We start from the raw sequence: 12,500 nt of genomic DNA on the forward strand, positions 1-12,500 counted from the left end.
CGTCAAAAGAGTTCTATAGCTTTGATGTTCGATTTCGAAGCCCAATTATTTTGAGCAAGGGTGTATTTTATCGTCTCGAAGCCAGTATCATTGGACCCAATTCTTTTTACGGTGCCCTTCCAAAGGGATATGTCCTTTGTTTGGGAGCAACATTTCACTTCATTAGGTTTGTTCGTGATACAAAACAACGGCAATTTAATGAAATTATTTTCAGCTTCGTGGAGTAATATAGTGGTCTGCGTCGCAGATAGGCTGCACCGTTTTCACTAAACAGCCATGCACTGAGAAATTACGGAAGGGCTATGCAACTTTTCATTGCTCGTTCCCAGGATCTCTCTTCTTCTTCTTCTTCTCCCGGGACAATAGTGGGTTACGAACATGGCTATCGGCTCATCTCGTGGTGCAAGCAAGCAATAGCCAATATTTCAGGTTTTAACCTGGGCTTCCAATTCAATTTCCTGCAGGCTGAATGGCGGCTCTTGTTGCAATTAAAGGGAACCTCTACTCGAACGAAAAGTAAAAACTGCAAAACACAGAAATTACCATTTGACGAAATGTTGTAGAAATATCACTTGAAAGTCAGATGAAACAGGCAGTTTCCGGAAAAATGCACATCATTATCATTGCTCAGCCAAATACGGGGCTTTATTTCGTCAATTGATAAAGGTTTGGCCTTAATCAAGGAAGTGGAGCGTAAATTAGCAAACCGGTTCATTGAGAAATATCCACAAGCACTCTTGTTTTTATTCCAAACAGAGCGATTGAAATTCGGCTGTACATTTTGACCGATTCAGCCATTGCCACGCCCTTCTCAAGGACCTTTGCGCGGTTTCACTGTTTGGATCAAATTTCCAGTGGAGACAGAGAATTAATCCCCCATATCGGCCCTATCCCCATCATAATCCCTCTAAATTTATTTTTAGATGCCCTTTAAGATCCGGTATTGCCTAGAGGGTTGAGTGATAGCAAATCATATGTTCCCACTTTTCCCAGTGTTGACAGCCCCCACGTGATGCTTCGCGTGGTTCGCGATATACAATCAAACAAAATGGCGGAGGATGTCGAAAAAATACCCTTATACACGCAACGTGCGAGGTAAAATTATCCGAGGGAAAAATTATAGAAGAAGAAATAAGACCTATATGAGGGATTCATTCTCTGGTCCCTTTATCCTCTCTTGTGGTTGATCAGTGTGTTTAGAAACCGTTTCGGAAAACCTCGATCTGAATAAATAGGAAGCATCCCTTGTCACAATCTTTCAAGCTAAGAGAAGTGAGACCCGTGTAATAGACCAGATATCATGTGTAACTTCACAAGTATTTCGCATTTTATTATAATTTTTCCATCCATGATTGAATAGCAAGAAATAACTTAATTAAATATTCCACCACTGGACAACTTAAAACAAATAAAAAGTTTTTGGTTCAATAAATCGAGATGCAGCGGAGAAAGGGCGTTTTTTATGAAATAATTGGCCCTGGATTATCTTTTGACTATCCAGCCCATCCACGAATAGAATCCCTGTATTTCGACGGTATCAGTATGAGAAATCGCTCAGGAAAAGATATAGCTCTATAGAAAATTATATGTATGAAGTTTCTTACGCGTGGGGTAGAGAAAGCAATAACGTCTCTTAATTAAGGCGATGTTACACCACGCAATTTCTCTCGCAATTTTGTTGCAACAAAAGATAAAGTATTACACTGAGGTCACAGGGACATTTTCATCGTCGGATGACAAAAAGCGTTGCGACATAAGTAGCGAGAGAGGCATTTGTTTCGAAAACAAGATCCTCAACAAAAATATATAACATAATTGAAAAGTACGTCGACGCTTTCCGAGTTTCGAGAAGCATTGCGGAAAGCAGAACTGACATAGTACCACTTCTCCCTTGCAATGATTGTGATAACAATTCGAAAACTTGCCTGGTAAAACATACGCCTCATTTGTTTAAATGGAAGTATTTTTTTTGTTACGTAAAGTCTAGAAAGTCTAGAGCCTAGAAAGGCCTATCAGGCCGGCGCTTATCTCCGGTTTCTTTTTTGTTAGGACAAGAGTATAAATAAATTATTATTGTACAATAATTCAATTCCAAATGCAAGTTAACAAAAGTCACCAGTTGATTTTAAATAAAATTGTGCCTCCTACAGAAGCATGAGAATTAAATTTTATATTTTAACAGAAGTACATTCTTCTGAAACCACCATATATACAATGATCGGTCCGGTAACAACTATATATCCAAGTCTTTTGACCTTTTCGTTTAAAGTGCGAACATAGTCCATATAGACAGACTGGCAATGAAACTCTGGAAACTTCAAACATCGCACTTCATGTTAATCTTTTGTCCTCGGTTCACAACTGAGTTTTGAATAAATTAATCGAAACTTTAGATTGACTGTCTTTTAGAAAAAGGGTGTGGTTTGTGCATGGTCTGGGCCAGAACCAACCTCGTTCCCAGGGTATCTTTGTCGATGACAACGACAATGGAGTTCCTGGGAACGAGGTTGGGCCAAAACAGCGAACAAAACACAAAACAAAGAAACTCGTAGAGTTTCATAACCATCTCCGTATATTAACTATGGTGTGAACAGCAGGTTGATTTACAAGCTTCGGGAAGGCAGTCACGGAAAATCTAACTTCGGGAAATATCAAAACGCAATTCAATCAGAAAACATGAAAGCGTATCTTCGCCAGACTGGATGTCCAAAATTAAACTTAGAAGCCCAGTTTAGCAGTCACGAAGTGTGGTATCTTATTTCCAATATTTAACTTAGAAGCCCAGTTTAGCAGTCACAAAGTGTGGTATCTTATTTTCCTGTTACACAAGAAAGAACTCACCGAAGGAAAAGAACACGTAGATGGTAAAATTACAAGAGGAAAAGTAACCTATAAATATTGCGCACGATAAATAAACTCCCCCCCCCCCCTCCCTTCCCTCCCCTCCCTATCCCTTAACGAGTTGATGACCCGTAAACCGATTTCTCCAAAATTAAAAAGACCAAGGGGTTTTTAATAGAATGCCGAAGATACCAAACCTTAAGAACCTTGGCCAATCAGAATAGAAGTTGGCATTTCAATCATGACGCGAAGGAAATAAATTAGGCAGCTGCCAAGTGCGCAGAAACGCAGCCAAGCATTAGATATCACAAGGTGAGAACATAGCGCAAAATTTTAACCCAATCATACGAGAAGGCTTGATTTTGCACTGAATACTACGGAGTAGCATTGAAAAAACTAAGCGCAACCGCAAAATTAGTTTGGTCGGCACTCGATTAAAAACCACTTTATTAAATCTACTGTAATTAATACATCACTCAGCAAGTTAAAGCCTCTAATGTCCTGCATTAGCGACAACAACTGGTTGATCTTCAAATGTTAATGCCACTACGTTACCCGATAAACTTCCGATTCTTTCATCGTATGATCCATTATCGCTTCCGGCGAGCACTTCACCAGTAAGGACACCTGACTGATGCTCAGGATCATCACTTGGAGTCACATCCGCTGTTATAGTAGCTACTTTCTCACCAGAATAGAAAGATACAACATCCACTAAAGCAGTGGCAACGACGCCATTAGCTAGAGCCTCTTCTGTCACCGCAAAAAGATCTCCACTCAGAGCGGCCAACATTTCGCAGCTCGATTCATCGTCACTCGGGGCAGAAGTAACTTCCCCTTTCACAAAACCGATTTTTTCTCCAGGCGTAGGTGTGGTTACATCCCTTTCTTCACTGGCCAGGCGATAAACAGACGCCGATAAGGTGACAGTTCCTCGTCCAAGAGACTCTTCTAAATATGCTAGTCTTACATTGGCTGTTACAGTACATATTCTGCGTCCTTCTACTGTAGTTTCATCTTTCAATACCGAACCTTGCCTATCACTAAAGTCAACTTCGCTTCCACCAGTAACGCCGTTTTCCTTTTGTCCTTGCTCTTCTTCCCCATTTACGGAAACCACTTCTTTTTTCGACATTTCTGCTCTCTCTAACGCTTGCACAGGTCCGACCGTTGACGGTTCGTTGATTTCTGGAGAATTTAAGCCAAGGTCCTGTTGTGACAAATGGATTTCGCCATCAGAGTTCCTGATACTGTCTGCTCTATCATTCTGTTCTTGTTCATGAGAACCTGCCCTGTGCGACACTGATTCGACACTAGTATTGCTGTGCGTCGCGGTGTCGCCAGATAAGTTGGTATTAGTGGTTTCCCTGGATGCAGGCACCTCCCTGTCAGCGATATCAAGATCACTGGAATTATTTTCTGCACGAGATTCTTTAACAGGAGTGTTGGTATCATTGGTATCCGTTTGCTTCGCCGTCTCCTCTGGTTTACCAGATAAGGTAACCTTGTTTATCTCCTTCGTTGAACTCAGAGAGCCTTCCAATCCGCTGTTGGCCACATCGGCGTTAACTCTGTGCTGCATAGAATCTGCCTCCGAAGACTCTCCAACATTACTATTTCCTTGTCCAGAGGAGCCCATCGCCTCTGCAATGTCACCTTCTTCGGTAGCTTCCGGTTCTTCGTGAACATCTTTCTTTTCCGTAGCGACACTTCCGCCTCCTTCTAATTGACTGCCAGATGATATGCGTTCCACAATTGGTTCTTGTTCGGCGGGCCAGTCATCTCTCTTACTTAACTGGGCTTCTTCCTGGTTTTCATTTGCCCCTGTCAAATCATTCACGTTGGTATTGGAAGTGTCATTAACATTGTCACCTGCTGTTTCCTTGATGCTATGTTTACTTTCATTGCTTGTTTGTGATTTCGACTGATGAGGCACGTGGCCATTGGCTTCGGGAGAACCGCTGTAATTGTCCTTGATTCCCTGTGCATGTCCGTTTCTCTCCTTTAAGGAGTTGGTTGAGGTCGACTTTGGAACTGGTGCTGGTGCAGGCCGGGAAGCCACTGTGGACAATCAAAATGGAGTGAGGTTCTGAACAAGCTAAGGTAAACTGGCCATTCTAAGGATATTTAAAACTTAACATTGTGAAGAGTTCCGAGCTTTTCATCGGCAGTTTTTGAAGCATTTGTTCATTAAAACGAAGCCAAATTGACAACAACAAAATTTGCATTGATTTCTTCCACATACTGAGAAAACTCTCAGCTTATTGTAAAAACGCTGTCATAATCTTTAAAATTTCTTTCAGAGTTTACGAGGGCAGTATGTACCCTGACAACTCCAGACGCTTAACTTTCGAGTGTTCATCAATTCTAAAGTTAAACAGACCTTTAGGCTTTTCCAGGGTTCTGTAATTTTAATAAAAATTTATAACTGATTTCAAATTAGGTTTTTACATATTCACATACACTATCTTCGAGAGATATATGTGCCATATGGGCTGTATTGTAGCTTGTCAATGCCTTGTCAATTTAGGTAAAACCCACACAAATCTTGGCCACTCACTTGAAATATTCATTAATCATTAATGTCACTGCTATACCCCTGTACAATTCCAATATGGTACAAATGTTACCCTAAATGGTATCATTATTCCAGAACAGGATCATATGTAGCCAATTATTGAAACATTTTTCTTTGGCATCCTGCCCCTTTGCCAGAATTTCTAATGTTGCCCCATTAAATTGCTCTGTGTGGTCCACAGAGGGAATAATGAAACCAGTAACCCAAGAAGCCAAAAAGGCACATACATGACAAAACATCACAAATAGTAATATTAAAGCCTAGACCCCTCTTTGGCTCCCTTAGCAAATTTAATCATTAACTCTGAAATGATTGGATACTGCAGGAAGTTGGAATTGTGTATTCAAGACAATTTTGCAGTACCTATGATATAACAATTTTTGGGAAGCTACTTGAAAACTCACCTGTGCTAGTGGCTGTAGATGAGCCACAACCCATAAGAGATGTTTTTTCCCCCAGGAAACCTAAGAACTTTTCGATCTGCAATAGAAATAGTGTATACCCTTTAAATGACCATTATCCCTAGCGGGTTTTCAGGACCAATAAAAAAAAGGTTAAAATGAATCTCCATTTTTTTCGAGAATCTTGGCTGGCATGCAGGAGGTAGACAAGTTGGCTATGCATACGTATGCACAGCTGAAAATCCAAGAGGGGATTGCATGGCCAAAACACCTACAGCTAACAGTGAGAGGAGAAATTTTTCCACAGAACTCTGGATTTAAAGTCCAGTGCTCTAACTTCTTGGCCACCTTGGGTCCTTTAGCATTACTATGTAACATAACCACAGCTTGATCATCTATAATCACTTCTTCCTGGATTAATAGCTAGGTCACCCATGAACACTACAAACACTAAGTCTTTTAAAGTCAAAAGAATAATTTTTTTTCTTACCAGATTGCATTTTAAATGTACATGTAGCATAAACTAAATCAGTTCTATGCCATTGCACTTTGGAGGATTAAGTATAAGGGGAAGAAACTATTTTAAGGAGGCAGAGTGGTTCAGTGGTTCAGACACTGGTCTTAAATGGGGCTAAATCTGTTTCATTTCCAACTCTTACAACTGCCTGAATTTGTCTTCCGCAACCACACACACACGTTAATGTAAAAAAGCAAACTGTTGCTAAAAACATCCTTTACTCAAAGTGAAATAGATTTTGATTTGGAACTCATAATAATAATAATAATAATAATAATAATAATAATAATAATAATAATAAAATAATAATAATAATAATAATAATAATAATAATAATTACACTGAGTGCTCTTGGGCCAGTAATGGAGAAGCTTTTTTTTTTTAATTTAATGGGAAGCACAAAGGATTTAATTAATAATAATGATAATATTTCAATGCAGTCTAAGATAATTGCCTTTAAAAAGACCCTTTGGAAAATAAAATATGTACCTATAGACATAGGTAATTAATCAACTACATGCTGTATAATTTGTAGCACGTTTCTAAGACATCGTCTGCAAAACAAACTCAAGTTATTGGACGCCCAGGGGAGGGAAAATTTTGAACAGGACCCCTAAGAGGTACCAAGATCCTGTTTAGTGGGCGTGGCATGAAATTTTTTTCCCCCCTAAGAGGTACCAAATTATGGGTTTTAATTAGAAAAAATTAAAAGTTAGTGAATTGTCAAATGTCTCCTGTCATAATTTTTTGGCTCAATACCCTAAAAGGTACCAGTAAAGCACCCGCTGCGGACCTTTTGAGGCTGAACTCCCTTAGATGTACCAAAACTGCTTTTTTAACCCCTAAAAGGTACGACGAGCACTTTAAATAAAGTAATTACCATCTCCGGCATCATTATCATCAACATCATCATCATTATCATCATCATCTCCACAAAACTTAATCAATACAGGGTATGAAGACAATATGTAATACTGGGTATGTAAAGCTATATCTTGCTGTGACGGACAGTTCGGGTTTACACCCACTAAATAGTAGGAGATCAAGATCCATTTCTGTTTGAGAATGATGTCTTGCTTGTAAAATAAGAAAAAAACGTCGGAAACATCAAATCCCCGGTGAGGGAAGGGGGGGCTGAGAATCCCATATAAAAGGACAGGGGTGCTTACTTATCTGACCAAAAAATTCAGCACTGGTAATTCTTATTTTTCTTTCGTTATTAAAACTATTTTGACGAAACACTACGTAACCCGAGGTTTAAGCCTTGATTTTAAAAAGACACCTGTTTATTTTTCAATTTAACCCATTGACACCTGGTCGGAGTAAAATCTGTTAAGTAGTCCCATGGATCAATGCCAGTTAATGGAGGGAGCATTTTTGACGGCTTAACCCACTTACACCTCAAACTCCCTAGAAAGACCCCAGTTGACAAGTAATTTAATCGTCTGGCGTTAGACAAAGTAAAGTCTGTCAAGTCTCACTCCCAGGGGTCAATGGGTTAAATTGGTCCGCCATTACTAACTTTGAGCTGGATAGAGGAGTTAGCTAGAAAATGACATCAAAGACTCACTAGTTTAAGAATGTACACTGTACTTCACTTTTTCCAGGATCCAACTCTCTGACCAAGGTCCAATTGGTCAGTTTTGAATGTGAGTTAATGGCCAACCATGAAACCCTAAAATTACACTCAAAGTTAAAGTGCTATTATGACCAAAAATCAATTGTACTTTTTCTTTGTATTTCAAAACTAATTTGTTAACTGAACACTAAGTGACCAAATGAAAGTTTTAAGCCTTTGTTTCGAAAAGACACCTTTGATGTAACTTTTTCTATTAAATTAATCGTCTGCCATTCTTAAATTTACATGTAAAATCTGGAAAGAGCTGGATTGAGGATAAGATGACATCAAAGACTCACCAGTTTAAAAATGCAATGCCTGAGCACACGTCCACAAATAATATGAAGCAGTGGAGTTTCAAGCTTGTTTTATACACGCTGCAGTTTTAAGCTATTGACTCTTTGACATCATCTTATCCTCTACCCAACCCTCTAAAGGTCCAATCGGTAGTCTTGAACGTGAGTAATGGCAGACCATGAAATCCAAAACTTGCACTCAAAGAAAACAGCCTTTGGATAAAATTTGAAGCTCAAGATTTTGCCAGTCACACGTCAAGCAAACACTTTCAAAATCTGAAGGAAAAACGGAAATGAACTTTTTGATCATACATGTAGTAGCACTTTTAATTAACAAGCTCAAAATTTTTCAGTCAGGTGCTAAGCAAACACTTTCAAAATCTGAATTAAAAAAGGAAGGGATTTTTCTTATCATGATAGTAGCACCTATAGTCTCAATCTTATTTATCCAAGCACACTAAAAAGCTCTGCTAATTGGAAGAACTGAAATCAAACCAATCACAGGATATCAAAGCCGATCAAATCAAATGTTTCCTTTTAATGTGAGGGGAAAACTGGAGAAAAACCTGTCACAGCAGAGAAGGGAAATAACAGACTCAACCCTTACAGGTGTATATGACATTGTCAGAGTGACTTAGAAATCTGCCACAGTGATAACCGAGGACAAGTTCGCTCACCACTGTACCAATCCGGCTTCCCTGCAATTTCTTTGTTGCATAATAATAATAATAATTATTATTGTTAAAACACCAAATTATAATTTTCCAACAGCTTTATCCTGACTTCCTCAAGTCATGCACTGTTATCACTTCAAATTTTTCCAAAATTAAAAAAACAATACACTGTGAAAAGTCAATATTATTGTAATGGTTATGTGATCATGATCAGCCCTTTCACTTGTCCTGCTGTAATAGAATAGATATAAAAAATATAAGGAAATATAAAATAAATAACTTTTGTCCTCCAAGTACTAAGACACCAAATTGTTATTAGCATTAACTTTAGTTAAAGGCCCTGTTGTAGACTAAGAGTTTGCTGGTCAGTTTGTTAGCAACAATAGAAATGGACAAAAGGGTATCACATGAATTATTTTTATGGTTGGTATGTCAGGCTAGTGAAACATGGTTTATTAATAAAACAGCATTATCAGAGCAAAAAAGTGTTGAATAGTGTCTTCAGTTTCTTGAGATTGCAAAATAATTGGTAAATAATTTTCAACTAATGGCAACTTGTTGAAGGGAATATACATGTAGCGCTTGCCTCTGTTATAACTTTGTTATATTGGAGGCAGTAAGGCCCAGTGGTTACAGGGCAATTGCCTTATCCGGAGATTCCAGGTTCACCTTATTTTGGAGTAATTTGGTTCAACTTCTTGGCTGCATGAATTGTAAAATGGTCAACTGGTTTGCAAATGGCCAGTTGAAATTCTGTAACAGTTGCTGTTGTTCAATTCTGTCGATTCATTAATTCTGTTTAATTGGCCCAGAAAAGTCCCTACTGGGGAGGTCAATAATTACTATGTGTGTTTGTCTTTTAATTTCCACGGGAGGTGTGTTCTGATGTGGTTGGATTAGTTTACAACTGTTTAAGCTAGATGATGAGTAGTTGTTATTATTATTATTATTATTATTATTATTATTATTATTATTATTATTATTATTATTATTATTATTATTATTATTATTATTATTATTATTATTATTATTATTATTATTATTATTATTATTATTATTATTATTATTATTATCATCTGCAGTTTATTGAAACATTTGTTTGCAAATCTATTACAAAATTTGGGCACCCAAAAAGCGTAAACAATTCCTGTTAATCCCTAAAAAAATAATAATAAATATAAAATCCTCTATCGATATTATATATCCTATATAATAATATATCCTAAGTATCTAAATGTAAAAATCGTAACCGTTGATGTGTGTATCTAAAAATCTTAAATCTTATTTCTCATAGATTATTATTATTATGTTGAATCTAGTGTCATCAACTTACGAAAGCCAAGTCACCAATGCACACTATTTTCGTATTGTTTCTTTCCATAGGTTTCTGCAGGTCAGATCAGAATGCTCATTTTCTCAAGAGAAATTGTATTCATTTTAAAGATCACTCCATTGCGATGAGCATTTGTCAGCGATTGTTCAAATAACAATAACGCGCTTCTCGCAAAGCCGGCGTAACCATAGATTCCATGTAAAAAAAAACACCATGCAGATTAAACTGAAAGCTACTTAATTAAACTAATAAAATAAAGACGGCCATAGATAACTATAACGAACGGTTAGAAAAACTTGCACTAAGATACTCTCACTCAACATCGCCTGAATATCAATCGTTAAGTGATCATAAACACAAGCACAATATTGTAAATGATGAATACACACGAAAAGTCAATGGAAAACAGTGGATTGTTCATCGCCAAATATGAACATCAATCATCAGAGCTTAAGCTGAATTAATCACTATGGTTATGTTTCGTAAACTAACAGATACATACCTTTCGTTTAAATGAAAATGACCTTTCTTGTCCTAAACGTAGCTTGCAAGAAGTAAGGTGAAGAGGTCCCCTCGAAAATCTCGTCAACTTCAGAAATAAGCCAAGCGCAAAATCGTTAGTGAACTCGGTTTAGTGTACGCGTCAACAAACGAACAAATCATCAAGAACTTCATCGAGATACTTGAAGAGCCACAAAATGATCTTTTTTTGCGCTTTAGCACTTTTCACAAAGAGTTATCTACGACATTGTCCCTTAACTTTGCGCCAAGAGAAAAGGATGTACATCGTCAATGCGCAAATGACGTTTATGCTCCATCATTTGCCATGTATTTCGTAAAACATCTAATCATTACGTAAAGCGGAAATGGACCCACTCGGCGAACACGAGGATGTCGTAACCGGCAACGCGCTCAAGAAACTGGTATCTAGTAATCGTTAACCTCCCCGCCCCCACCCTTAGTGCTATTTGTTTTCCTCGTAGAACGGGGAGGGGTGAATTTGAAAAACACTTGCCTTTTGCTAGAATTGGAAAATTCGTGTCGTTCAATCGACAAGACGCTGTTTCCGAGTCTCAATCATCTTTCAAATTTAGAGTACAGTGGATGTACTGCGCACTGCCCTCGAGCCGTCAAGTGTCAAGTGTCTATTGAAAAGTTTTGCTTTCAAAGTTATTCAATCTGATTGAGTGTTAAGTGTAGGGGTTTTTTTATCTTTGATGTAGAGCATTTTGTAAATCAAGCAATGCAACTTCCTACACGGCATCTCTCGAGGATTGTAAACCTTGGTCGTCACGCCACGAAGTTGATTACCGATGACACAATGCTTATGTTCAACAATGCGCTGAAACAGGGACTAAAACAAGTGCCGACGACTGTTTCAGTGCATTGTTAAACATGTACTTTTACCATATAAGGACTTTCCGAAATCTGCTTACGTGAATTTGATCGTGATGGCATGACGAAAAGTCAGTATTTGATATATAGCTCATTTTCTATTCTTAATTGCTATTGGGGTAAAGTCAGTACGCTAATTAGCGCTTTTTCAACAAAACTTTGCTCGGATTCGTTAAATTTTCGACGCACTCTTTACAGAAATAATTTTACGTATCCGAGTGTGTCACATTGTAGCTTAAATCTTGTATTTTTATACACACGTAATTCAGCATCTGGCTGCCATGTCTGTACTGAGACATTAACATTGCCGATTTTCACTGTGAAAACATTTACATAATGACTGTTGGACACGGCCTTTTGTGCTCTATGCGTTTGATACTTTTTCTCATTTCAAGCTCTACGCGCAGAAAATCCAAGAAAGGAGTGCCATTTCGATTTACTCTTCGCTAACCAGACATGCTTATGGAGGATTTTGCAATTCAGCAGGGGGCACCCAACGTCAATTTTCGGAAAATAACTGTTCGGAAGACGATTTGAGATCTAGAATTTTCGGAACATTTGTTGTAAAATTTCTTGCTTGCCTGTCTCTCCTAGGATTTTCGAAGATCTAAAAAATGGTGTAATTGTCTATTTTTAACGGATTTTTACCCTAAAAAGGTCACCTAGAATTCTCGGGAGCCTTTTTTCTGGCTGAAATTTTCGAAAAGGTAAGTTTTGATCCCTATAATTTTCGGATCACTGAACTTTCAGCTAGGAAATCCGAACAGATGAAAAAAATTTAGGAGATAAAAATATGCCTATATCTACCGTTTAAGCACTAAAATACGTTTAACAATGCCATGTTTAA

General features: G+C 37.9%; 2 protein-coding genes across 5 annotated transcripts in view; one reads left to right on the forward strand and one right to left on the reverse strand.

Annotated features, from left to right (window-relative positions):
• LOC137976053 (BTB/POZ domain-containing protein 6-like) overlaps positions 1–2,906 on the forward strand; it is a 4,165-nt gene extending 1,259 nt beyond the window's left edge. The window contains exon 1 of the mRNA XM_068823317.1: positions 1–2,906. This exon is cut by the window's left edge and continues 1,259 nt beyond it. Within this exon, the coding sequence (XP_068679418.1) occupies positions 1–227 (227 nt within the window). The 3' untranslated portion in view covers positions 228–2,906.
• A 35-nt stretch (positions 2,907–2,941) lies between these two features.
• On the reverse strand, positions 2,942–11,147 carry LOC137976233 (dentin sialophosphoprotein-like). 4 transcript variants are annotated; one of them, XM_068823522.1, is made up of 5 exons: positions 10,761–11,146; positions 8,255–8,527; positions 7,908–8,012; positions 5,824–5,899; positions 2,942–4,902 (listed from the first exon to the last, which is right to left on the reverse strand). In XM_068823522.1, the coding sequence occupies exons 4-5, from the start codon at positions 5,855–5,857 to the stop codon at positions 3,335–3,337; spliced, it is 1,602 nt and encodes a 533-aa protein (XP_068679623.1). In that variant the 5' UTR covers positions 5,858–5,899; positions 7,908–8,012; positions 8,255–8,527; positions 10,761–11,146; the 3' UTR covers positions 2,942–3,334. The 4 variants fall into 4 exon arrangements, with proteins under 4 accessions (XP_068679623.1, XP_068679625.1, XP_068679622.1 ...); XM_068823524.1 differs by lacking the exon at positions 7,908–8,012 and having other exon boundaries at positions 10,761–11,147; XM_068823521.1 differs by lacking the exon at positions 8,255–8,527.
• Positions 11,148–12,500: the final 1,353 nt, after the last annotated feature.

The sequence above is a fragment of the Montipora foliosa genome, chromosome 11 (assembly GCF_036669935.1).
Source record: "Montipora foliosa isolate CH-2021 chromosome 11, ASM3666993v2, whole genome shotgun sequence".
Classification (NCBI taxonomy): Eukaryota; Metazoa; Cnidaria; class Anthozoa; order Scleractinia; family Acroporidae; genus Montipora; species Montipora foliosa.

Excerpts from the sequence above, each read along its gene's own strand:
- LOC137976233 (XM_068823523.1), bottom strand. The coding sequence starts at position 5,857 with ATGGGTTGTGGCTCATCTACAGCCACTAGCACAG. Across the intron at positions 4,903-5,823 it reads ATCTACAGCCACTAGCACAG|TGGCTTCCCGGCCTGCACCA; the intron begins GTGAGTTTTCAA and ends GATTGTCCACAG.